We start from the raw sequence: 26,765 nt of genomic DNA, 5'->3' as shown, positions 1-26,765 counted from the left end.
ATTAAGAAATTTGACGTATAAATATGTGGTCAAGGGAGAGAAAATGACATCAGTTATACGCTAACATTCAAAATGTGGACAGTGTTCATCTACCTTTCGCTGCTCGGTTCGGTTCTGACTTTTTCCCAGAGTCCCTTGGATACTGAGGACTACGAAGGATATATTCGTCATCGGGACTATACAAGAAACCAGTCGCCTTGCGGTCCGCGTGTTTGTGCCACTTGCAATTATGGATATCGCTGGTTCGAGAGTATTTGCGAGTTCAATAACTACAATTCTCGGATGATTTTTACTGGCAAAGAAGGTAGATATTACTAAGCAAATATTTATAATAATTTTTTACACGATATTACCTTTTAGAATCCGTTCAAATGGACGATCATTATTGCCATGCATCTCCATTGCCTCAGAGAAACAGGGGCTACGTTTACAGTAGTACTAGGCGTAATTACAAAGGTTTGCTGGCTTCCCAACATCCCCGTTCTACGTACTCCTTCCCACATGTTCCAAACCCTTGTCCTTCGGAGAACATTCGGCGTATACCCGCAGCTTCATTTTTGGATTCTTATGAGGCACCGCAAGTAGATGCAGTGGATTATGTACCTGCGGTTCCGGTCTGGTATTTTAGGCCGCCTCACTCGCCTTCTCCACCGAGGAGACCTCCTGTCAGCTATAGGTCTCCGTATTGGCATTATCCGAGCAGGCGACCGGATGTCACAGACAGACCCTGTTATGATGAGACTTCGACTACTAGTACTCAGGCACCAACATCGACAACAGAGGCTACAACAACCACTACAGAGCTAACAACAACTACAGAAGCTTCAACTACAACTGCAGAGCCTACAACAACCACTACTGAGCCCACAACAACCACTACAGAGCCTACCACAACTACAGAAGCTTCAACAACAACTGCGGAGCCTACAACAACCACTACTAGACCTACAACTACCACTACTGAGCCTACAACAACTACTATAGAGCCCACAACAACCACTACTGAGTCTACAACAACCACCTCTACCGAATTACCAACAACAACTAATGATCCCTCAACCACCACAGTCTCTGACCCTTCAACAACAACAGTATCTGATCCTTCAACAACTACTGTCTCTGATCCTTCCACCACCACTGTGTCTGATCCCTCAACAACAACTAGTTCTTCAACAACTTCGGATCCTTCAACCACAAATACTGCTGATCCTTCCACAACAACTATTATAGAATCTTCAACAACAACAAGCGAAAATCCAACAACAATTTCTGATTCCTCAACATCATCTGCAGATCCTGCAACTACTGATCCTTCAAGAACCACTACAGATCCTGCAACTACGACAACTACTGCTGACCCTTCAACAACAACAACTGACCCTTCAACAACTACTGCTGACCCTTCAACAACAACTGCTGACCCTTCAACAACAACAACTGACCCTTCAACAACTACTGCTGACCCTTCAACAACAACAACTGACCCTTCAACAACTACTGCTGACCCTTCAACAACAACAACCGACCCTTCAACAACTACTGCTGACCCTTCAACAACAACAACTGACCCTTCAACAACTACAACCACGGATCCTTCTTCAACATCAAGTACTGATCCTTTAGCAACATCAACTACTGAAACTTCAACAACAACTACAAGAGAACCAACCACTACAACAACAGAACCCACAACCACGACAACAGAACCCACAACTACGACAACAACGGATCCTTCAACGACATCCACGACAACCGAAGCAACCACAACACCCGCAGCTGTAAGTATTACTTAAAAACTCAAAAATAATCATAGTTATAATCTTACAGTTATAAAGATCTTAATTGCATATATTATTTTATAAATCTCTTAATATTTTTAGAACAATGTTGTCATAGAAGTTCTAGACAACGGAAAGAGGTTGCGTTTTGTTTTAGCCGCTTTGGCCACTGATCCTTCAACTGGAGAACCAAATTTCAAAAACATCACAACAGTACTTATCACCACCGGAGGTTCCGTGGTCTACTCTTTCGTTGGTGCCATTGTGGAAGAGGCTTCGACTACAACAACAACTTCAACAACCACCACCACCACAACCACAGCTACGCCCCCAACAACCACCACAGCTACGCCCCCAACAACCACCACAGCTACGCCTTCAACCACATTGACAACCACCACAGCTTCGCCCTCTACCTCATCGACCACCAAAAAACTACCATATTACCAATGGTACGGACAAACCGACTATACCCAATCCCAGCTCATTTATTATTAATATTCAGTACTGACAATAAAATAGAAATTCTTAATTTGCAAACAATTCTTTAATTAATTGAAACAAACACTCATGGATCACGTTTCCATTGTTGTTATGAAATGGAGAAGAGTTAGACGAGTGAGAGAGCTTGTTGGCCACGAGTCTGGTGGGTTATGTCATTGGAAACGTGATCTTAAGTCAGCACGTGAACTGGGAATTGGGGGAATTCGCTTACAATTTCCAAAAACAAATATTCAGAAATTCCCAGCGAAGTAACTATGCTGACTCATCTATTAGCTGGAAATTCGCAGACGTTAATAATTCTTTTTTTTATTGCACATGACTCAAAAGACCTGAGATAGCAGAATATTATTTTAAATATAAATTTCATAATGAAGTGACGAGGAGAGACGACCGAATGAAAGTATTATAAATAATAAATAATAATAATTATGAACCGGAACACGTAGACACATAGCAAGTATATGAGAGCATTATTATATAGACTCTCGATTCTGGACAAGAGGATAGTATAAAAACCTGACTGTTTGGAGGTCAAGGCATTAGTTGCTTTCGAATCGTTTGCAAAATGACAGCCTTGTTTTCAGTTTTTCAATTCGCTCTCCTCGTTGGAGTCCATGCCTGGGATTACGGAGTACCCTACTATCCGGCGCCGTATTACCAAGCGCAGCCTCAGTTCGAGTTTTCCCAGTGCCCGCCCACGGGTCCCGAGAGTGTGGTGTGTGCCGTTGCCCCCGGATCAGAGCCCTCGACCTTTCCCAGCCCCTGCGAGGTTACCCGCTTCAAGTATCTCACCGGAAATGGTAAGTACTTGATGGTGAAATATTCTTAAAAGTTTCTAATAACAGTGTATTATTTTAGATTGGATCATCATTCATTCCAATCGATGTGAGAACCTAGAACTCTGTCCGGACAATTGCCAGGAATACGGAAGCCCCGTCTGCGGAAGATTGGGAAATGTGAGAAGAACCTTCAAGAGTCGTTGTGAGCTGCAGCTGGTCAAGTGCCGAACCGATCTGGGTGAGTTAATAGCTAAAACGTATATTATATTTAATCAGAATTTAAGCAATCGTGCTTGGAAGCTAATGCGCCAGCTGCGAAAACTGGCCATAGCACGTTTTGTTTTTAAATGCGAATAATTAGAGAACTTTATTTATTCAATTAGCTTTTGAACTGCACCATGAGGGTCCCTGTGATAGCAGATATCCGGCTAGTCGATCATCCCAGGCTCGTTCTTATAACTATAATCCCTATGTGATGCACCATCAGCCCAGCTATAACCCCTATGGACCACCAAGGTCTGCACGTCCTTATAATCCCTATGGCCACTACCAACGTCAGCCCTTGAGCAGTCCTCAGCATCGTAACCAGGGTCCTGTTTATCTGCCCTACGAGTTAACCTGGGATAATCTTCCCACAGAGTTTACAGTCTCATATACCACGCCAGCAACTACCTACAAGACTAGTCCACAAACTTATTATAAAACAACCACAACCCCTAAAACTACGACTCCGGAGGTAACGACTACGACTACGGAGAGTCCTACAACTACTTCCACGTCTACAACTACAACAACTTCTACAACATCTACAAGTTCCACAACTTCAAGGCCCAATCCCCGAGAAAACATCAAGATTAATGCAGTTATAGAAACGACAACTACTACCGAGGGTCCCAAGGAAACCACTGAGACTACCACTACATATCTGAAAAAGTATTATACAACTGCTTCTCATGAACATGCCACCACCACAGAAGATTCAAAGAAATCCACCACTGAAGAACCTAATGAAGAGATAGCCCCTGAGAAGAAAAATATTGCTGGATTAATTCAAGTTAATGCAGTTCAAGAGACAACTTCTACAGAATCCTCCACGGATTCTTCCACAGAATCCTCCACGGATTCTTCCACAGAATCCTCCACGGATTCTTCCACAGAATCTTCTACGGAAAAAGTAACTTCCACAGAGTATACTAAAGCTTATAAAACTCCATCGTACCGCTCTTCCAAGTCTTATCAGACCAATGCGGCTTATGAGACACCAAGTTATGGTAGTTATCAGACTCCTTCTTATTCTCCTTATGGAGACAAGTCATATGGAAACTATGGAACTTCGAGTGTTTATAAGGATTATTATCCAACGACAAGTACTGAAGAGACTACGGAGGAGACAACAGAAGAGACTAATGAAGAAACAACAGAAGGAACAACAGAAGGAACAACAGAAGAAACTACAGAAGAAACTACAGAAGGAACTACAAAAGCAATTACACCTGCAGCGGAAGAACCCCTTAATAATATAATTAAAATTAATGCCGTTCAGGAAGAGGAGAGTTTGGAAGTCACCACAGAAACAACCACAGAAGTAATCTACACAAAGAAACCCACATCCTCTCCCACGTATGAGACCTACAAGGAACCCCCAAAACCAAGCTACGAAACCAAGGATTACAATCCCACTTATCCTTCCAACGAATCGTATAAGGAACCCGTAAAACCAACCTATGAATCCCAAAAGTATAATCAGACCTATCCCACCAACGAAACCCATAAGACTTACGAATCCACAATCATCACCAAAAACGGAACTGTTCTAAACTTCCACTACGGAACCCTCTATCTAAATCTGGGAACCTCCGAAAGAATCAAGTCCCTGCTCTTCTTGGACTTCGACAAGGAGGAAAATCAAAGCCCACAAAGCTACGGTCCAGCCCCGAAGAACTGAATCGATTTTTTTTATTTTTAAGCTAACAATTTTAAGAACAATATGAAAATTGCAAACAATGTTATATAGATTAATATGCTACTAGTTTTGAGAATACAATTGAATTAACGAGAAAAAGTCATGTTTTTTTCGGCCACGAATCGTTGAGGGGGTAGCTTCATAATATAGTCTTCAGGTATCAAGTTCAACCGAGGAAAATTGACCACTGGACCTTGGAGTATGGGTCGAATATTCAAGGTCAGATTGCCGATCAGTTCATTAGTATCCAAAAGATTATTATTCCAATCGTTGAATAAACGGATGACTATCTTAGCCGGACTCTTCTCATCCTCCTCCTCCTTCTCCTCTTGAAGGTCACGAAGTTGGCGGCGGCGATACTGATTGCTTAGACTTTGGACCTCTCTGAGAATCGAAATATTTTCGCGTCGGCGTGCAGCTGCCTTCCGCGCAGAGCTGAAAAAGTACGCTAGGGGCCAGATGAAGATATCCAACACCGACTCCACATCGGCCTCCAACCCAGTGTGTTTGTATCGTTCCTCGGGCAAGCACACATCCCTCTCCACTTCCGAAGTGAAATTGGCCACCGACTTTGGCTCAGGGCCAGTCATTACTGCTCCCCCGAGCATTTTGGTCATCGAGCCCAAAAGAATCCACAAAAGAACGATCTAGGGTTTTTGTTTCAACCATAAGATATACACATTAACTTTTTAATTGTTGGAAGAACTTACCTCCAAAGACTTCATGGTTTAAATTTTATATATATTTTTTGATGAAAAGTTGAGATATTTTTTCAATTTGTTCTTGTTTTGGAAATATTTTCTCAATCGACTGATGTAAGTTGAATGAAAAAAAATAGAAGAATGACATCTGATACTTAACGCTTTTGTCAAGGCCTACAATGATAGCCTACTAGCCACAAACTGTAACATTTTCCTTTAAAATCCAAATAATTTATTTCAATAAATAAAACCTGCATAAAATAAATATTAAATTATATGTGATCCTTTCAAAAATCTCTATTTTTCTGTGGTGCTTTCCATTGATTGTGCGGTGCTGCTTTCATAGACCGTAGATGCTATTTCTGGCAACTCTGTTGTGCTTTGGTCACTCTTTTCCGTGGTTGCATACTCTTCCGTAGAGCTGGGCACTCTGGTGGTTGTTAATTTTAAAGGATTCTCTGTGGTGGTGCTAGTGGTACTAGTCGTACTTGTGGTGGTGCTACTATATCCTGCCGTGACACGACCCACTTCTGGCACAAACATGGACAGAGTGGAATCGGTTATTTCCTCGTAGTCCTCACCCACATCGGGTATGTTGTAAATATTATAGGCGGTTTCTGCCCTGGAAACGGAGACCATGGGGTGTTTCAAGCTCACTATTTGTTGAAATTTCATGGGGCTGGGAGTGGTGGTGCTAGTGGTGGTACTAGTAGTGATTCTGGGGGTTCTGGTCGTCCTAGTGGTGATCCTTCTAGCGGGGCTATGGGTTCTGAAAGGTTTGCTTTTTGGTGTGGTGGTGGCCAGGAGTATATATATTTTTTGAGGTTCTTCTTTCCGGCTTTTGGCAGGACGTTTAGGTTTGTTACGTCTCTGATTCTTTGGCTTTCTTGGTCTGATGGTGGGAACTTGGCAAGGACCTTGGTGCAGAATACGCACGACTTGAAAGTAAATTGAAGATAATTAAATTAAAAAGTTAAATTATTAAGACAATACTTACCCAATTTTCTTTCACAGCCGTATCTCTTCATTTCGCATTCATTGACAAAAGTTTGGGGTTTCGAGTTAATAATTTCTGCCAGTGCACAAACAGGACGATTGATTTTCGTGCATTTCATGGCCTGACAGGGTGGAGTACACCTCTCCAGATCCGTGGGCTCCAGTTCTACACAACATATAATATTTAAACATTAAATATATATATTTTCAACAGCATTCCTCACCAGTTCCGTGTTGGAATAACATTTTCAAGTTGTGTGCCTCCAAATGGCATTCGTTTTCAAAGTAAAAGTTATCGGTGCCATTTGTGGCACAAACTGGAATGCCGCCGGGCATGCAATGCGGTTGATAGTCCACATATTGGATCTGCAGAGCGTTCAGATTCAAGCCATTGTCCTCCTTGTCCTGCTCCAGGCCGGATTCCCCCAGGATCTTGGCATACTGGGCGCTGGTGTAGTGGTGATCACTGTACCGCCAATCGGGCATCGGTGAATGGGACATGGGGAGTTTTCCCACAACCCCTTCAAGGATGCTCAAGACCGTCACCAGGATAATGGAGTTCATGGCTAGTGCTTTGTTGGTTGGTTTCGATTTCATCGCAAAATGACTTGTGACCTCTGGAGATCGCTGGCTTTGCTTTATATTCCCTCCATCCATGGGCTTATCTTTACGCTTCTCCGCATTTTTTCACTGACTTGTCGCTATCTGTCGAGAAGTGAAATGCATTTTTACAGCCCCCTATCTTCGAGAGTAATACAAGAAAGCATTCATAAAGAAAAAAGAACAGGTGTTGCTCATTTCTAGTTCATTCATACATTTTTCATTATCTCTTGGATTGAATATCTTATGGGTCATTCACTTGGATAGCAGCACGTGAGCTTGATTATCTGTCAGATACTTTTCTTGAGGTCAGTTCTCCAAAGCAGATTTGCTGACTTGCCTTTAATTTTTGAATAATTTTAACAAAACCATAAAAAGCTTATGAACCAAGCCCCATAAAAGCTCTTAAGCCTTATTTTTTTATTAGCCTTGACAATATAGAAAGCCAATTAGGAAGAAAAGCACCAAAGCTTTAAAAATATAGTCTTGGCTGATTTTTTTTAGTAATAAAGCTTTTTGATATGAACTTTATTAAAACTTGTTTGAAATATTAAAACTTTATAAACAAATAATCTCTAACATAAACTGATAAACTCTTAAAACTTTCTATAAATATTTTATCATCAAGAGGATTGTGTTGAAAAGGATGTATAGAATAACAAGAATACGTTAACAAGAATATATAGAAAGACCTAAAAATAATTAAATATTATTTAAAATTCCATAAAAAATATTTATTTTCTCCATAAAACACAATTTCTTAAACACACCTTCACCAAACAGAGAGCTAGTCCCTTTGAGCAGAAACTGTCCCAGCTGGAATCCTCTTCAACATTTTCAGATGTGGTTCAAAGTTATTTGGAACTTCGGCCAAAATACCGAAAAAACTTATTTTCATTTTTTTTTTGTGGTGAGGGGGGGGGGGAGGGAGGTAGGCAAGTTTATTGCTTTGCCGTTATTGAAAACGGAAGAGGACTCATGGCCCCATCGGCTGCATGTCCTTAGTGGTAGCAAGCATGCAAGGATCCTTGGCCACAAAGTAATCTGCATATGCTTATGTGTGAGGACCAGAAGATACAATTTATTAAACTCTCCTTACAAACACTCACTTGCTTTCACCAATATATGTATGCAGACAAATAAATATATCTATGTTTATGTTTGTGTGTGTGTAGCAAACAAACAAAAGTTACTTATTCCCTAACAGGACGAAAAGGTCCTGCCCGGCAATGGTGGGCTTTATGAAATCGAACAATGGTGTCTGCACAACGGAAACGGAAACGAAAAAGCAAAATCAAATCGAAAGTAAGAAGCCCAGACAATAAAGCTTCTTCCATTCAAAGAATCATAAATTATAAAGAATAATAGCTACTTGTTCTTTAAAAATATATATAATTCATTTAATAAAAATAGAGACAAATTATAATAATATTATAATTGGTTTCTCAATACAATTATGTTAATGAGGGAGATATAAAAAATATAGATAAAAGGGAATGTTTCTTTGTTTGAAGATTCAATTGAGATGGTTTTATGAAGTTTTTGGTATATTTGAAATAAATAATTACTATAAATTTGGTTGTGATCTTTTAAAAAGAATTCGTAGTAATTATACTGAACTTAAAGGCTACAAAACATGAACATCAATCTCAAAATATCAAATAGTACTTGGTGAAAAATATATTTCATAAATTTATTAAGAAAGTAACGTTTCACAAGTGTCTTAAAAATCGAAACTCAAGTTTCATATAATTTAAAACTCTTTTTAAACTAAAACTACAGCCTTGAATACCAAAAACAATGTAAGAGACTTCAATATTCGTTTTTATTTCCTTTATTTTGTTTTTTAACTCTCGGGCTTACTTTCTGTTCTGGTCGCGTACAAAGTAACACAAAAAAGGGCGGCTAAGGGGGTGTGGCCCAAACAATAAACAAACAAACAAGCTGCCAAAGTGTCACACATTCATCATACGTTGGAGTGTGGAGACTCGTCCTGCCTGAATCCTGAAACCTGAATCAAAAATCGAATGCCCAGAACCCTGCCAGCCGCTTGCTGGTTTGGTCAGTCTGTTGAATATTGTATTTTTTTGGTTTTTTAGTGAAAGGGGGTATGGAAAAAGGAGCCTTCCCTCCCATCTCCCTTCTCAGATAAAAACTGTAAGGATATAGTGGCGAGGAGGCCCAGGATAACCAACAGGACTAGGCAATATCGCATTGTGCTTGCCTAGTCGCGTGAAGTGCAGTTTTATGGAGTGGGTTGTTATACAAAAGTCTAGTTCAAATGATTTGATTTATATTTTAATTAAACAATAAATTTAAAATATTAAATAAAAATGTTTTTAAGATTATTCAAATTTTTTTCATGTAAAAATCCATCAATATAATGTAGGAAACATTATTGTATTTAAAATTAATTGAAACATATTAAATCAATAACTTGTTTTAAGGATTTTCTAATATTTATTTCAGTGTATAAAAAATACTTAGAGATGAGAAAAAAGTATCCAAGTGTAGGAAAAGGATCCAGGAGATAGCAGCAGCTCTGGGGGCGTGGCAGAAAAACTATGAAAAAAAGTGCAAAAAGGTCAGTAAATTAATGTGCAAAACAGGCTCAGGGATAAACTTTGAATGTGTCACCCCCCACATACTGTGTGTGTGTGTGTGTTTTTATATTATTCCTGAAAAGGTGTTGGTGTGTGTGGCTCTTGTGGGCGGGGCACAGCCTCTCCCTCAGACCCCTCAGGCTCCACAGACCCAGACCCTCCTTAAAGAGCAAAGTTGGCTTTGAGTTACGACCTCGCAAAAGGCACTCGCACAAATAAACAAACAGGCTCAATGGGATATAGAATATATATATACAGATTTTAGCCAACGGGTTAAATATATATATATATTCCATTTATTTTTCAATTTATGCGCCCAAGGATAATGATAAATTCGTTAGCTTTGCCGCATAAATTTTCCCTCCAAAAAAAAAAACCATCTGTTCGCCTCTCTCCTTCTTAAATTAGATGTTAAATTTTCAACTAATAAATCAATATTTAAATAATTTATACAAATTGGTAAGGAGGGTGTCCCTGCTCCCCTTCTCTGCCCCCCTCAGCCCATCCTAATGATCGATTACCCAATCGCTGTGTGTGTGTGTGTGTGGTGTCTCTTATTTTTTATGGGGGTTGCTCTTCCAACCGAACCCCCATGCCATCCCACAAAAATATGATTACGATTATGATTATGATTATGATGTGCGGTTTTTTGTGACAAGGGAATATGCAATCTATTTGGGAAAAACAAATTACTTTAAAATTAGTTTCAACAGGGCTGGGAATTAGAGACGGAAACGTCGAGGTGGCAAGAAAATACACAAAATACACAATATATTTTGTGTGTGTTTTCGGTAAAAACTAGGTGGGTGCGTGGGTGATGAAAATGTAATTTTAAATATGTTTTGGTTGATAAATAAAGTAAATAAAATGGGCATTAGGTATTTGTTTTTATTAAATTATATGTTTTAGATTTTTGTAGGTATTTTTGGTGGGAAATATTGTGATGGTTTTTATCAAATCTTGAAATGTTTAAATCTAATTTAATTTGTAATTTTTGTTAATTTAATTTTTAGTTTCTTGAATTTAAAAATATACTCATTTCTTATGGGATATTTTACTCTCTTTTGTCTTATTTTGTATTTCTTTGAATATAAATTTTTGTTAAGCCCTTTTTTAGAAACCCCTTTTCAATACACATTTTCAATTTTCAAAATTGCCAAAAAAATTTTAAATTTTCAAGTGATTTTTGCAAATGAAACGGCAAATTCCCATGCCGGCGATCCATCATCCCGGCGACCGAAGCTCCTGCCAGGACTTAGATGTGTCAAAAAACAAAAAAAAACCGACTCAACAAAAAGAAAACAAAGAAAAACAGGAAAATGTTTGGAAAAACTGGCAACAGACAGTGGCCTGCCGGGCTGGCATAATTTGAAAACCAAGTTTTCTAATGGCAGCCTAATGAAAACTTCATCGTTTTGTCAGATTCTCGAAAACAATTTGCATAAGGAGCGTGGTAGGGTGCTGGGTGGTGGGTAGTCTGCTGTGGCAAGTGCCATAAATCATTTAGCACTAAGGCCGACAAGGTCCAGCTATTCATCTGCCCATCTCCTTTCCCTCATACCCCTCATACCACCCTGTCTTGCCGTCTCTTTCAGTTTCAATGTAGTCCATCTCGCTTTGTCTCTGACTGAGCTTCATTGTGCTTTTAATTCCAATTTTAATTTCACACCAAAACTTGGGCCAGAGACTAAAAACTTCATCTTGGTCGTTCGTTCATTGGGTCCTTGGGTACGATTTTGGTTTTCATGGTCGTGGGTCCTGGGTCCTTCGTCCTTGGTCCTTGGTCCAGTGGATATTCTCCCCTGTGTAGCACCCTTGTATCCTGTACAGCCTGTTGTTGTTGCAATTTTCTTTGAAAGTTTTCCCTTGTCCATGTCCATGTCGTGTTGTGTCGTTCCGATTGCGGTGAATGATAATGAACGCAACTGGTCGGTCCATTGTTTGCCAGAGGATTTCATTTCGATTCAGCCAGAAGGACCTGCCTGCTTCCTCGCCCTCGCTCTATCTCTTTCCCTCTATCTCTGTCGGACAGTATCCTTCTGGCATATTTTCCGAATGAGCCTGATATTTTTGAGGCATCGCCCCTTCAAACATCAGAGCTGCGGCCAGGTGAGTAAATAAAACACAAAAAACTTCTTAGCCATAATTAAGGACCTTCGACAAAAAAAAAAGAATCAATCAAGTCCTTGATTAAATATTTACTATTTTTAAATGATTTTCTCAACAAAATAATTAAGTTTAAATTGGCTTTGAAAAGGAATGCCTAAGTCAGTGTCTTTAGAGATTTAATTTTAAAGTGTCTCAAGGGAGAGTTTGCTGGATGCTGGATCCTGGCTGCTGCAGCCACCAGGACCTTAAACCTGTTTCCAAAATCGTTGGTCTTAAGTGCGATTAGGCAATTAAATATGAAACGAAACGAAAATGTATTTGGTTAGCGTAATTTAACGTTGGTTTTCCTTTTCGGTTTTTGGTTTTCCGCCACTCTGCCACCCTGCCACCCTGCCACTCTCTCACTCTGTCCTGCTCTGTCTCTGTTGCTCTGTCAACACTTTGTTTGCCATCCTGGGATTATAATAATATATAAATATAATAACAGTGAGTCCCCCCCAGCCCCACCCTCTCTTAAGCACACACAAATACAGTCAGAGACAGATCTGCCAGCCATCTTCTTGGTGGCCTTCTGTCTTCCGAAACGGTAACCAAGTCAACTTCACTCGGTGGGACTCAAGCTGCTTAAACACATAGAGAAAAAAATATTTAAAAAATAATCTAAGTGATTATTGGCTATAGGACTAATATAAATGGGACTATAAGTTATCTTAACTTTCAGAATTTAATAATACAACAGTTTTATAGTTTTTAAGGCTATCAGTTATTATTTGCAGCCCTCTTTGCAGGAAACATGTTTTATAGTAAGTAAAGTGTACTTCAAATTAAGTTTATAACTTATCTTATATTTAAATATTATTTAGCATTTTTTAGGAATTTTTTCTAGTGCCCTTTTCTTGTTTGTTTGGTGTGTGAGAGCCAGAGCAGCAGCCGCCGGAAGTGCGGCATATTTTCCGCTTAAAATACCACAATGTGCTTCGTGTTGTGTCTCTTGCTGTGCGTTTAAGTGTGTGTTTTATTTTTTATTATGTGTGTGTGTGTGTGTTGGCAGGACAGAAGCGACAAAGAAAAGTCACAATTTATCCACATATTTTTTATTATATTTCCCTTTATTGTTCCGAGTTGCTGGGGCCTATCATAAAGCCCATGTGAACGCTGGCACACCTCCGTGGGCTCTCCACAGGTAATCCGGTTTGGTTTTCGGTCTGAAATTCACAAGTCCTGGCAATTAAATGCTTTAAATTAAATGCTGAATAAAATTAACAACCTACAAGTGGTTATGGTTATGGTTTGTACTACATTGAACATTGAATTTCCTGGAATGTAAGTGCTTCTTTTTAATGCTTAACTTTTCAAGTGATTAAGAGTTCTCTGAAGTTCTCTCTGGTTTAATAAAAAGTTAATTCTTATGTTGTTTAATTATCGATTAATTGTATAGCTTCCTTCCATTTTAGTTTTAGTAGTAAGTAAATAATAAGATAATTAAGTTTGAATTCCAATAACGTTTTTTCATGCTGCAATATTTTATTGGAATTGTTTCTGCTGTCGAGCTGCACCCCGGATCCTGGATCCTGAATCCTGGCATAAAAGGCTTGGCATTATATGGCCCGTGTCCGAGCACTAATCATTCCCCTTTTCATCTTTTTTTTTTTTGCAAATGCATTTTGTCAACATTTTTCCATTATTCCATATACCAGGACTAAGAGCATGGGATTTCCAATTTTTTTCCTCAGAGTTTTTACGCCTGCAGGTGGACGTTATCTAGGATATTACGTCAAAAGGAGTCTACCTCTATATAGGGGCTCACTGTTTCACATTCAACTGACACCGGAGCCTGCATTCGAACGCCCACACTGCGTATGGATGATATTTTTTTCGTTAGCATACACTGCGTATGAGTGGTACGTCTGTTTTGAGTTTAAAGGAATCTATGGAAAAAGTTTCACAAAACACACGAAAATATGTGTATTTGTAATTTCATTAGGCTAGCAAAATATGCAGCTAGCTAATAAAATGCAAAAATGTGTTCATCCTGTTGGCAGGACTCATCCATCGCCCTCCGCCTCCGCCTCCGTCCCCGACCACTCCCCCTTTGGCTTATCCTGTGCAACGGCGAAAGTTTTTGCAGCCAACTAACTTAGTTTAGCCTGAAAATGAAACTGTACAAATTGTTTACCAAATCCAATTAATTATGACCCTTGTCATGGTTGTTTGGCTTGTTTTTGTTGGTTGGCTGTTGTTGTTGTCTGTTGTTGTTATTGGCTGTTTTTGTTGTTGTCTGCTTTTGTCTCTTGGCCAGAAAGTGTCCAATTAGTGCTTTTGTGTTTAAAACGTCCACCGCGCTTTTTCCCGCCGATGGAATGCCCAGCCATTCGGACCTAAGTGAGTTTATCTCGAATTTTAAGCCAAAAATTAGCCAAATTACACAAATCAGGTACCAAAAATAGTGAATTAGATCATTTAATTGTCGATTTCATGTACTAATTAGAAAAAAAAAATCAGCTTTAAAAATAGAATATTAGCTAAAGGCTGGTAATATTTTTTAGAAGTTTATTATACCCTTGCAGAGGGTATTATAATTTTGGTCAAAAGTGTGCAACGCAGTGAAGGAGACATCTCCGACCCTATAAAGTATATATATTCTTGATCAGGATCACCTCCTGAGTTGATATGAGCATGTCCGTCTGTCCGTCTGTCCGTCTGTCCGTCTGTCCGTCTGTCTGTCTGTCCGTCTGTCTGTTTCTACGCGAACTAGTCTCTCAGTTTTAAAGCTATCGTCTTGAAACTTTGCACACACCCTTCTTTCCTTTGCACGCAGTATATAAGTCGGAACGGCCCGGATCGGCCGACTATATCCTATAGCTGCCATATAACTGATTGATCGGAAATGGTATAACTTTGGTGTTTTTAGAGTTAGAGAGTTCAAATTTGACATGAGAGCTACTTTTGGCAAAACTTTACGTCATGCCAAATTTCATAAGGATCGGCCGACTATATCCTATAGCTGCCATATAACTGAACGATCGGAAATGACCCAACTTTCGTGTTTTTGAAGATAGAAAGCTGGAATTTAATACAGATTCTTTTTTTAGTCAGTTGATCCAACCTACCAAATTTCATTAGGATCGGCCGACTATATCCCATAGCTGCCATATAACTGAACGATCGGAAATGGTATTTGGTAAAAATATCAACTTTCGTATTTTTGAAGATAGAAGTTTGGGTCTTTTTTTAGATTTTGTATTGTAATAAATTGGATTATAAATTCCTATTCCCATAAGGATCGGCCAACTATATCCGATGCTTGCGATATATATCCGGTTTTAACTGCAAGGGTATATAAACTTCGGCTCCGCCCGAAGTTAGCTTTCCTTTCTTGTTTTTCTTTCAAAACAAAGCTGCCCTTTGGTTGTTTATTTTTATTTAAAAATCCTATTTTGTTTAATTTTCCAATCGCTTGTTTATTTTTAAACCTATTAAATATTTGTATAAATATGTTTATGTTTTTATTTAATTCTATTTAATTATGTTTAGAAAGGGAACTTTATCTTGTTCTCCACTCTGAAATGTTTCCATGCGGTAGCCTCTAATCATGGCTTAAAAAACAAACAAAAAAGGAGTTCAAAACTTCTTTTGATAAATTTCAACTATAATCTGGCATACCTGATAGAGTCCTCTCTTTTTATGTTCTTGGAAAGCCAATTGGAAAGCCAGTGTTGTCAGTGGCCAAATTACCATTTTGTTGGCCGACAGAACGGCAGGAAGAGTCCTTTTTTGTTTTTGTTTCATTAGAAAAATGTGGAGGCATCCTGTGTGTGTCCTCGAAAGTTTCGATGCAACTTCTCCGGCTGCTGCTGCTTTGCAATACCGTCGAATGCTGTCCAATTAGTGAATGCAACCAGAATGATACCAGGACTTTGTGAGGACGAGGCTGATTCCAGGATTCCTAGAATTCTGGCCTGGACGTAGGAGGACCATTTTGAAGAGCAGAGCCCCGGCCGCCATAATTAAATCCTTGACTGGACTCGTGGGAAATGCAACACGGCCCTTTCAACCTGCATGAGGGCAGCGGTGCAACACTGTCATATCCCACATTATGCCACACGCCATCTGCCACATGCCACGTGCAATTTGATCAACGGTTAATTATTTGTCTTACGAGCAGGGACATGACCACAGAATGCCAATGGACATTGGCCATTGCTCATTGGCTTTTGTTTTCCAATCCAACACCCTCTACCACACACTGTCACCTACCATATCCCCATTAACACCCACTCTTGAACCCACTTATGCCCCCTCGAGCGATGTCAAAAGAGCTACCTTCAATTTCCATTGTGCATTTGCGATTCCCAGGACCTGGGACAGTGTACAATTTAATTTGATTATTTGCACAGGACATCCCCCATCATCGAATGTCATATGCTCTGACTATATTTCAATTTCGATTTATCAAAGAAACCACAGAAGATGCCATTTATTTTTCATCTCTTTTATAAGCAAATAAAATATGTTTTTTTCAGGTAAATAAAATATATATATAAGACACTGAAAAGAACCAACTTTTTAGAGTAACATAAATATTTACATATTTTTTCTCAACCCCACCCTATTGTTGTGTCAAACGTAATGTTGAATTTTCATCGAAAATGGAAATAAAAAACATGAACCAGCAAATTGCATTAAACGCGAATTATTTCACTGCCAGCTCGAATCAATGTTTATGTTATTTGATCAAAATGCAAAATATAACTGAGTATCTTTTTAATTAATGACACGAATAATTGATAGGTGAATATTATTAATAAGCTACAAAAATTCAATGCCTGAATGCAGCCAACCAGTAACACACCAAATGAAATGGCATTACCTTCTGTACTAGTTCGAGTTTTAATTAAAATTGAAAATGCTGATAAATAGACTGTATTTTGGTGGAATAGAAAAACATAAAAATAAACTGCAGGAATCGAATTCAAATTGTAATCATTAATTAATTTTTTCATTCATTAATTTTTACTAAAATTAAAATATTAATAATCTACTATATACATTTTGGCAGCTTCTCGGATTCGGATTTCAGATACAAACTGGCAGAGCAATGGCTTTCAAAAGGGCCACAAGGGGTACCCCTACAAAATTGTGGCTATTCCAAATTTCTCCACTTTTTCCCCTTCCGACCGGCACAGCTCCGCCAATTGTTATCCGATCAGGAAATAAAGTACCGTTTTGTAATCAGGGAACTCAAAAGCTACTTTCCTCATCCAAAACATTGCCTTAATATCGTTTTAAAATTTTTCGAATTTTTTCCTAGGGGTACCCCTGCAAAATTGTGGGTTTTCGCAATTTCGACACTTTTTCTCCTTCCGGTGGCCAAAGCTCTTCCAATTTGTATCCGATCAGGAAATAAAGTACCGTTTTGTAATCAGGGAACTCAAAAGCTACTTTCCTCATCCAAAACATTGCCTTAATCGTTTTTAAATTTTTCGAATTTTTTCCTAGGGGTACCCCTGCAAAATTGTGGGTTTTCGCAATTTCGACACTTTTTCTCCTTCCGGTGGCCAAAGCTCTTCCAATTTGTATCCGATCAGTAAATAAAGTACCGTATTGTAATCAGGGAACTCAAAAGCTACTTTCCTCATCCAAAACATTGCCTTAATATCGTTTTTAAATTTTTCGAATTTTTTCCTAGGGGTACCCCTGCAAAATTGTGGGTTTTCGCAATTTTGACACTTTTTCTCCTGCCGGTGGGCAAAGCTCTTCCAATTTGTATCCGATCAGGAAATAAAGTACCGTTTTGTAATCAGGGAACTCAAAAGCTACTTTCCTCATCCAAAACATTGCCTTAATATCGTTTTTAAATTTTTCCAATTTTTTCCTAGGGGTACCCCTGCAAAATTGTGGGTTTTCGCAATTTCGCCACTTTTTCTCCTTCCGGTGGCCAAAGCTCTTCCAATTTCTCTCCGATCAGGAAATAAAGTACCGTTTTGTAATCAGGGAACTCAAAAGCTACTTTCCTCATCCAAAACATTGTCCTAATACCGTTTTTAAATTTTTCGAATTTTTTCCTAGGGGTACCCCTGCAAAATTGTGGGTTTTCGCAATTTCGACACTTTTTCTCCTTCCGGTGGCCAAAGCTCTTTCAATTTCTCTCCGATCAGGAAATAAAGTACCGTTTTGTAATCAGGGAACTCAAAAGCTACTTTCCTCATCCAAAACATTGTCCTAATACCGTTTTTAAATTTTTCGAATTTTTTCCTAGGGGTACCCCTGCAAAATTGTGGGTTTTCGCAATTTCGACACTTTTTCTCCTTCCGGTGGCCAAAGCTCTTTCAATTTCTCTCCGATCAGGAAATAAAGTACCGTTTTGTAATCAGGGAACTCAAAAGCTACTTTCCTCATCCAAAACATTGCCTTAATATCGTTTTTAAATTTTTCGAATTTTTTCCTAGGGGTACCCCTGCAAAATTGTGGGTTTTCGCAATTTCGACACTTTTTCTCCTTCCGGTGGCCAAAGCTCTTTCAATTTCTCTCCGATCAGGAAATAAAGTACCGTTTTGTAATCAGGGAACTCAAAAGCTACTTTCCTCATCCAAAACATTGCCTTAATATCGTTTTTAAATTTTTCGAATTTTTTCCTAGGGGTACCCCTGCAAAATTGTGGGTTTTCGCAATTTCGACACTTTTTCTCCTTCCGGTGGCCAAAGCTCTTTCAATTTCTCTCCGATCAGGAAATAAAGTACCGTTTTGTAATCAGGGAACTCAAAAGCTACTTCCCTCATCCAAAACATTGCCTTAATATCGTTTTTAAATTTTTCGAATTTTTTCCTAGGGGTACCCCTGCAAAATTGTGGGTTTTCGCAATTTTGACACTTTTCCGATCAGGAAATAAAGTACCGTTTTGTAATCAGGGAACTCAAAAGCTACTTTCCTCATCCAAAACATTGCCTTAATATCGTTTTAAAATTTTACGAATTTTTTCCTAGGGGTACCCCTGCAAAATTGTGGGTTTTCGCAATTTTGACACTTTTCCGATCAGGAAATAAAGTACCGTTTTGTAATCAGGGAACTCAAAAGCTACTTTCCTCATCCAAAACATTGCCTTAATATCGTTTTTAAATTTTTCGAATTTTTTCCTAGGGGTACCCCTGCAAAATTGTGGGTTTTCGCAATTTCGACACTTTTTCTCCTTCCGGTGGCCAAAGCTCTTTCAATTTCTCTCCGATCAGGAAATAAAGTACCGTTTTGTAATCAGGGAACTCAAAAGCTACTTTCCTCATCCAAAACATTGCCTTAATATCGTTTTTAAATTTTTCGAATTTTTTCCTAGGGGTACCCCTGCAAAATTGTGGGTTTTCGCAATTTCGACACTTTTTCTCCTTCCGGTGGCCAAAGCTCTTTCAATTTCTCTCCGATCAGGAAATAAAGTACCGTTTTGTAATCAGGGAACTCAAAAGCTACTTTCCTCATCCAAAACATTGTCCTAATACCGTTTTTAAATTTTTCGAATTTTTTCCTAGGGGTACCCCTGCAAAATTGTGGGTTTTCGCAATTTCGACACTTTTTCTCCTTCCGGTGGCCAAAGCTCTTTCAATTTCTCTCCGATCAGGAAATAAAGTACCGTTTTGTAATCAGGGAACTCAAAAGCTACTTTCCTCATCCAAAACATTGTCCTAATACCGTTTTTAAATTTTTCGAATTTTTTCCTAGGGGTACCCCTGCAAAATTGTGGGTTTTCGCAATTTCGACACTTTTTCTCCTTCCGGTGGCCAAAGCTCTTCCAATTTGTATCCGATCAGGAAATAAAGTACCGTTTTGTAATCAGGGAACTCAAAAGCTACTTTCCGCATCCAAAACATTGTCCTAATACCGTTTTTAAATTTTTCGAATTTTTTCCTAGGGGTACCCCTGCAAAATTGTGGGTTTTCGCAATTTTGACACTTTTTCTCCTTCCGGTGGCCAAAGCTCTTCCAATTTGTATCCGATCAGGAAATAAAGTACCGTTTTGTAATCAGGGAACTCAAAAGCTACTTTCCGCATCCAAAACATTGTCCTAATACCGTTTTTAAATTTTTCGAATTTTTTCCTAGGGGTACCCCTGCAAAATTGTGGGTTTTCGCAATTTTGACACTTTTTCTCCTTCCGGTGGCCAAAGCTCTTCCAATTTGTATCCGATCAGGAAATAAAGTACCGTTTTGTAATCAGGGAACTCAAAAGCTACTTTCCTCATCCAAAACATTGTCCTAATACCGTTTTTAAATTTTTCGAATTTTTTCCTAGGGGTACCCCTGCAAAATTGTGGGTTTTCGCAATTTCGACACTTTTTCTCCTTCCGGTAGCCAAAGCTCTTCCAATTTGTATCCGATCAGGAAATAAAGTACCGTTTTGTAATCAGGGAACTCAAAAGCTACTTTCCTCATCCAAAACATTGCCTTAATATCGTTTTTAAATTTTTCGAATTTTTTCCTAGGGGTACCCCTGCAAAATTGTGGGTTTTCGCAATTTCGACACTTTTTCTCCTTCCGGTGGCCAAAGCTCTTTCAATTTCTCTCCGATCAGGAAATAAAGTACCGTTTTGTAATCAGGGAACTCAAAAGCTACTTTCCTCATCCAAAACATTGCCTTAATATCGTTTTTAAATTTTTCGAATTTTTTCCTAGGGGTACCCCTGCAAAATTGTGGGTTTTCGCAATTTCGACACTTTTTCTCCTTCCGGTGGCCAAAGCTCTTTCAATTTCTCTCCGATCAGGAAATAAAGTACCGTTTTGTAATCAGGGAACTCAAAAGCTACTTTCCTCATCCAAAACATTGTCCTAATACCGTTTTTAAATTTTTCGAATTTTTTCCTAGGGGTACCCCTGCAAAATTGTGGGTTTTCGCAATTTCGACACTTTTTCTCCTTCCGGTGGCCAAAGCTCTTTCAATTTCTCTCCGATCAGGAAATAAAGTACCGTTTTGTAATCAGGGAACTCAAAAGCTACTTTCCTCATCCAAAACATTGCCTTAATATCGTTTTTAAATTTTTCGAATTTTTTCCTAGGGGTACCCCTGCAAAATTGTGGGTTTTCGCAATTTCGACACTTTTTCTCCTTCCGGTGGCCAAAGCTCTTTCAATTTCTCTCCGATCAGGAAATAAAGTACCGTTTTGTAATCAGGGAACTCAAAAGCTACTTTCCTCATCCAAAACATTGTCCTAATACCGTTTTTAAATTTTTCGAATTTTTTCCTAGGGGTACCCCTGCAAAATTGTGGGTTTTCGCAATTTCGACACTTTTTCTCCTTCCGGTGGCCAAAGCTCTTTCAATTTCTCTCCGATCAGGAAATAAAGTACCGTTTTGTAATCAGGGAACTCAAAAGCTACTTTCCTCATCCAAAACATTGTCCTAATACCGTTTTTAAATTTTTCGAATTTTTTCCTAGGGGTACCCCTGCAAAATTGTGGGTTTTCGCAATTTCGACACTTTTTCTCCTTCCGGTGGCCAAAGCTCTTTCAATTTCTCTCCGATCAGGAAATAAAGTACCGTTTTGTAATCAGGGAACTCAAAAGCTACTTTCCTCATCCAAAACATTGCCTTAATATCGTTTTTAAATTTTTCGAATTTTTTCCTAGGGGTACCCCTGCAAAATTGTGGGTTTTCGCAATTTCGACACTTTTTCTCCTTCCGGTGGCCAAAGCTCTTTCAATTTCTCTCCGATCAGGAAATAAAGTACCGTTTTGTAATCAGGGAACTCAAAAGCTACTTTCCTCATCCAAAACATTGCCTTAATATCGTTTTTAAATTTTTCGAATTTTTTCCTAGGGGTACCCCTGCAAAATTGTGGGTTTTCGCAATTTCGACACTTTTTCTCCTTCCGGTGGCCAAAGCTCTTCCAATTTGTATCCGATCAGGAAATAAAGTACCGTTTTGTAATCAGGGAACTCAAAAGCTACTTTCCTCATCCAAAACATTGTCCTAATACCGTTTTTAAATTTTTCGAATTTTTTCCTAGGGGTACCCCTGCAAAATTGTGGGTTTTCGCAATTTCGACACTTTTTCTCCTTCCGGTAGCCAAAGCTCTTCCAATTTGTATCCGATCAGGAAATACAGTACCGTTTTGTAATCAGGGAACTCAAAAGCTACTTTCCTCATCCAAAACATTGCCTTAATGTCGTTTTTAAATTTTTCGAATTTTTTCCTAGGGGTACCCCTGCAAAATTGTGGGTTTTCGCAATTTTGACACTTTTTCTCCTTCCGGTGGCCAAAGCTCTTCCAATTTGTATCCGATCAGGAAATAAAGTACCGTTTTGTAATCAGGGAACTCAAAAGCTACTTTCCTCATCCAAAACATTGTCCTAATACCGTTTTTAAATTTTTCGAATTTTTTCCTAGGGGTACCCCTGCAAAATTGTGGGTTTTCGCAATTTTGACACTTTTTCTCCTTCCGGTGGCCAAAGCTCTTCCAATTTGTATCCGATCAGGAAATAAAGTACCGTTTTGTAATCAGGGAACTCAAAAGCTACTTTCCTCATCCAAAACATTGTCCTAATACCGTTTTTAAATTTTTCGAATTTTTTCCTAGGGGTACCCCTGCAAAATTGTGGGTTTTCGCAATTTCGACACTTTTTCTCCTTCCGGTAGCCAAAGCTCTTCCAATTTGTATCCGATCAGGAAATAAAGTACCGTTTTGTAATCAGGGAACTCAAAAGCTACTTTCCTCATCCAAAACATTGCCTTAATATCGTTTTTAAATTTTTCGAATTTTTTCCTAGGGGTACCCCTGCAAAATTGTGGGTTTTCGCAATTTCGACACTTTTTCTCCTTCCGGTGGCCAAAGCTCTTCCAATTTGTATCCGATCAGGAAATAAAGTACCGTTTTGTAATCAGGGAACTCAAAAGCTACTTTCCTCATCCAAAACATTGCCTTAATATCGTTTTTAAATTTTTCGAATTTTTTCCTAGGGGTACCCCTGCAAAATTGTGGGTTTTCGCAATTTCGACACTTTTTCTCCTTCCGGTGGCCAAAGCTCTTTCAATTTCTCTCCGATCAGGAAATAAAGTACCGTTTTGTAATCAGGGAACTCAAAAGCTACTTTCCTCATCCAAAACATTGCCTTAATATCGTTTTTAAATTTTTCGAATTTTTTCCTAGGGGTACCCCTGCAAAATTGTGGGTTTTCGCAATTTCGACACTTTTTCTCCTTCCGGTGGCCAAAGCTCTTTCAATTTCTCTCCGATCAGGAAATAAAGTACCGTTTTGTAATCAGGGAACTCAAAAGCTACTTTCCTCATCCAAAACATTGTCCTAATACCGTTTTTAAATTTTTCGAATTTTTTCCTAGGGGTACCCCTGCAAAATTGTGGGTTTTCGCAATTTCGACACTTTTTCTCCTTCCGGTGGCCAAAGCTCTTTCAATTTCTCTCCGATCAGGAAATAAAGTACCGTTTTGTAATCAGGGAACTCAAAAGCTACTTTCCTCATCCAAAACATTGTCCTAATACCGTTTTTAAATTTTTCGAATTTTTTCCTAGGGGTACCCCTGCAAAATTGTGGGTTTTCGCAATTTCGACACTTTTTCTCCTTCCGGTAGCCAAAGCTCTTCCAATTTGTATCCGATCAGGAAATAAAGTACCGTTTTGTAATCAGGGAACTCAAAAGCTACTTTCCTCATCCAAAACATTGCCTTAATATCGTTTTTAAATTTTTCGAATTTTTTCCTAGGGGTACCCCTGCAAAATTGTGGGTTTTCGAAATTTCGACACTTTTTCTCCTTCCGGTAGCCAAAGCTCTTCCAATTTGTATCCGATCAGGAATATCGTATTTAAATTTTTCGAATTTTTTCCTAGGGGTACCCCTGCAAAATTGTGGGTTTTCGCAATTTCGACACTTTTTCTCCTTCCGGTGGCCAAAGCTCTTTCAATTTCTCTCCGATCAGGAAATAAAGTACCGTTTTGTAATCAGGGAACTCAAAAGCTACTTTCCTCATCCAAAACATTGCCTTAATATCGTTTTTAAATTTTTCGAATTTTTTCCTAGGGGTACCCCTGCAAAATTGTGGGTTTTCGCAATTTCGACACTTTTTCTCCTTCCGGTGGCCAAAGCTCTTTCAATTTCTCTCCGATCAGGAAATAAAGTACCGTTTTGTAATCAGGGAACTCAAAAGCTACTTTCCTCATCCAAAACATTGCCTTAATATCGTTTTTAAATTTTTCGAATTTTTTCCTAGGGGTACCCCTGCAAAATTGTGGGTTTTCGCAATTTCGACACTTTTTCTCCTTCCGGTGGCCAAAGCTCTTTCAATTTCTCTCCGATCAGGAAATAAAGTACCGTTTTGTAATCAGGGAACTCAAAAGCTACTTTCCTCATCCAAAACATTGCCTTAATATCGTTTTTAAATTTTTCGAATTTTTTCCTAGGGGTACCCCTGCAAAATTGTGGGTTTTCGCAATTTCGACACTTTTTCTCCTTCCGGTGGCCAAAGCTCTTTCAATTTCTCTCCGATCAGGAAATAAAGTACCGTTTTGTAATCAGGGAACTCAAAAGCTACTTTCCTCATCCAAAACATTGTCCTAATACCGTTTTTAAATTTTTCGAATTTTTTCCTAGGGGTACCCCTGCAAAATTGTGGGTTTTCGCAATTTCGACACTTTTTCTCCTTCCGGTGGCCAAAGCTCTTTCAATTTCTCTCCGATCAAGAAATAAAGTACCGTTTTGTAATCAGGGAACTCAAAAGCTACTTTCCTCATCCAAAACATTGCCTTAATATCGTTTTTAAATTTTTCGAATTTTTTCCTAGGGGTACCCCTGCAAAATTGTGGGTTTTCGCAATTTCGACACTTTTTCTCCTTCCGGTGGCCAAAGCTCTTTCAATTTCTCTCCGATCAGGAAATAAAGTACCGTTTTGTAATCAGGGAACTCAAAAGCTACTTTCCTCATCCAAAACATTGCCTTAATATCGTTTTTAAATTTTTCGAATTTTTTCCTAGGGGTACCCCTGCAAAATTGTGGGTTTTCGCAATTTCGACACTTTTTCTCCTTCCGGTGGCCAAAGCTCTTTCAATTTCTCTCCGATCAGGAAATAAAGTACCGTTTTGTAATCAGGGAACTCAAAAGCTACTTTCCTCATCCAAAACATTGCCTTAATATCGTTTTTAAATTTTTCGAATTTTTTCCTAGGGGTACCCCTGCAAAATTGTGGGTTTTCGCAATTTCGACACTTTTTCTCCTTCCGGTGGCCAAAGCTCTTTCAATTTCTCTCCGATCAGGAAATAAAGTACCGTTTTGTAATCAGGGAACTCAAAAGCTACTTCCCTCATCCAAAACATTGCCTTAATATCGTTTTTAAATTTTTCGAATTTTTTCCTAGGGGTACCCCTGCAAAATTGTGGGTTTTCGCAATTTCGACACTTTTTCTCCTTCCGGTGGCCAAAGCTCTTTCAATTTCTCTCCGATCAGGAAATAAAGTACCGTTTTGTAATCAGGGAACTCAAAAGCTACTTCCCTCATCCAAAACATTGCCTTAATATCGTTTTTAAATTTTTCGAATTTTTCCCTAGGGGTACCCCGGCAAAATTGTGGGTTTTCGCAATTTCGACACTTTTTCTCCTTCCGGTGGCCAAAGCTCTTTCAATTTCTCTCCGATCAGGAAATACAGTACCGTTTTGTAATCAGGGAACTCAAAAGCTACTTTCCTCATCCAAAACATTGCCTTAATATCGTTTTTAAATTTTTCGAATTTTTTCCTAGGGGTACCCCTGCAAAATTGTGGGTTTTCGCAATTTCGACACTTTTTCTCCTTCCGGTGGCCAAAGCTCTTTCAATTTCTCTCCGATCAGGAAATAAAGTTCCGTTTTGTAATCAGGGAACTCAAAAGCTACTTTCCTCATCCAAAACATTGCCTTAATATCGTTTTTAAATTTTTCGAATTTTTTCCTAGGGGTACCCCTGCAAAATTGTGGGTTTTCGCAATTTCGACACTTTTTCTCCTTCCGGTGGCCAAAGCTCTTTCAATTTCTCTCCGATCAGGAAATAAAGTACCGTTTTGTAATCAGGGAACTCAAAAGCTACTTTCCTCATCCAAAACATTGCCTTAATATCGTTTTTAAATTTTTCGAATTTTTTCCTAGGGGTACCCCTGCAAAATTGTGGGTTTTCGCAATTTCGACACTTTTTCTCCTTCCGGTGGCCAAAGCTCTTCCAATTTCTCTCCGATCAGGAAATAAAGTACCGTTTTGTAATCAGGGAACTCAAAAGCTACTTTCCTCATCCAAAACATTGCCTTAATATCGTTTTTAAATTTTTCGAATTTTTTCCTAGGGGTACCCCTGCAAAATTGTGGGTTTTCGCAATTTCGACACTTTTTCTCCTTCCGGTGGCCAAAGCTCTTTCAATTTCTCTCCGATCAGGAAATAAAGTACCGTTTTGTAATCAGGGAACTCAAAAGCTACTTTCCTCATCCAAAACATTGTCCTAATACCGTTTTTAAATTTTTCGAATTTTTTCCTAGGGGTACCCCTGCAAAATTGTGGGTTTTCGCAATTTCGACACTTTTTCTCCTTCCGGTGGCCAAAGCTCTTTCAATTTCTCTCCGATCAGGAAATAAAGTACCGTTTTGTAATCAGGGAACTCAAAAGCTACTTTCCTCATCCAAAACATTGTCCTAATACCGTTTTTAAATTTTTCGAATTTTTTCCTAGGGGTACCCCTGCAAAATTGTGGGTTTTCGCAATTTTGACACTTTTCCGATCAGGAAATAA

General features: G+C 38.8%; 4 protein-coding genes across 4 annotated transcripts; 2 read left to right on the top strand and 2 right to left on the bottom strand.

Annotated features, from left to right (window-relative positions):
• The first annotated feature begins 72 nt into the window (after window positions 1–72).
• On the top strand, window positions 73–2,276 carry Mur11Da (Mucin related 11Da). Its single transcript, XM_043209754.1, has 5 exons — window positions 73–304; window positions 361–1,139; window positions 1,231–1,608; window positions 1,661–1,778; window positions 1,993–2,276. Exons 1-5 carry the CDS (start codon window positions 73–75, stop codon window positions 2,274–2,276), a joined length of 1,791 nt encoding a protein of 596 aa, XP_043065689.1.
• Window positions 2,277–2,847: 571 nt separating this feature from the next.
• On the top strand, window positions 2,848–5,450 carry LOC108124135 (mucin-2). Its single transcript, XM_043209753.2, has 3 exons — window positions 2,848–3,082; window positions 3,141–3,299; window positions 3,445–5,450. Exons 1-3 carry the CDS (start codon window positions 2,848–2,850, stop codon window positions 5,004–5,006), a joined length of 1,956 nt encoding a protein of 651 aa, XP_043065688.1. The 3' UTR covers window positions 5,007–5,450.
• Window positions 4,983–5,895, bottom strand: LOC108124141 (uncharacterized). Its single transcript, XM_017239702.3, has 2 exons — window positions 5,735–5,895; window positions 4,983–5,671 (listed from the first exon to the last, which is right to left on the bottom strand). Exons 1-2 carry the CDS (start codon window positions 5,747–5,749, stop codon window positions 5,111–5,113), a joined length of 576 nt encoding a protein of 191 aa, XP_017095191.2. The 5' UTR covers window positions 5,750–5,895; the 3' UTR covers window positions 4,983–5,110.
• Window positions 5,896–6,022: 127 nt separating this feature from the next.
• LOC108124136 (uncharacterized) lies at window positions 6,023–7,285 on the bottom strand. The gene is made up of 3 exons (XM_017239693.2): window positions 6,946–7,285; window positions 6,723–6,887; window positions 6,023–6,663 (listed from the first exon to the last, which is right to left on the bottom strand). The coding sequence occupies exons 1-3, from the start codon at window positions 7,283–7,285 to the stop codon at window positions 6,023–6,025; spliced, it is 1,146 nt and encodes a 381-aa protein (XP_017095182.2).
• Window positions 7,286–26,765: the final 19,480 nt, after the last annotated feature.

Source organism: Drosophila bipectinata, chromosome XL (genome assembly GCF_030179905.1).
Source record: "Drosophila bipectinata strain 14024-0381.07 chromosome XL, DbipHiC1v2, whole genome shotgun sequence".
NCBI classification, from domain to species: Eukaryota; Metazoa; Arthropoda; class Insecta; order Diptera; family Drosophilidae; genus Drosophila; species Drosophila bipectinata.
Note: the sequence above shows the minus strand (reverse complement) of the source record. Positions and strands in the feature narration are given on the sequence as shown.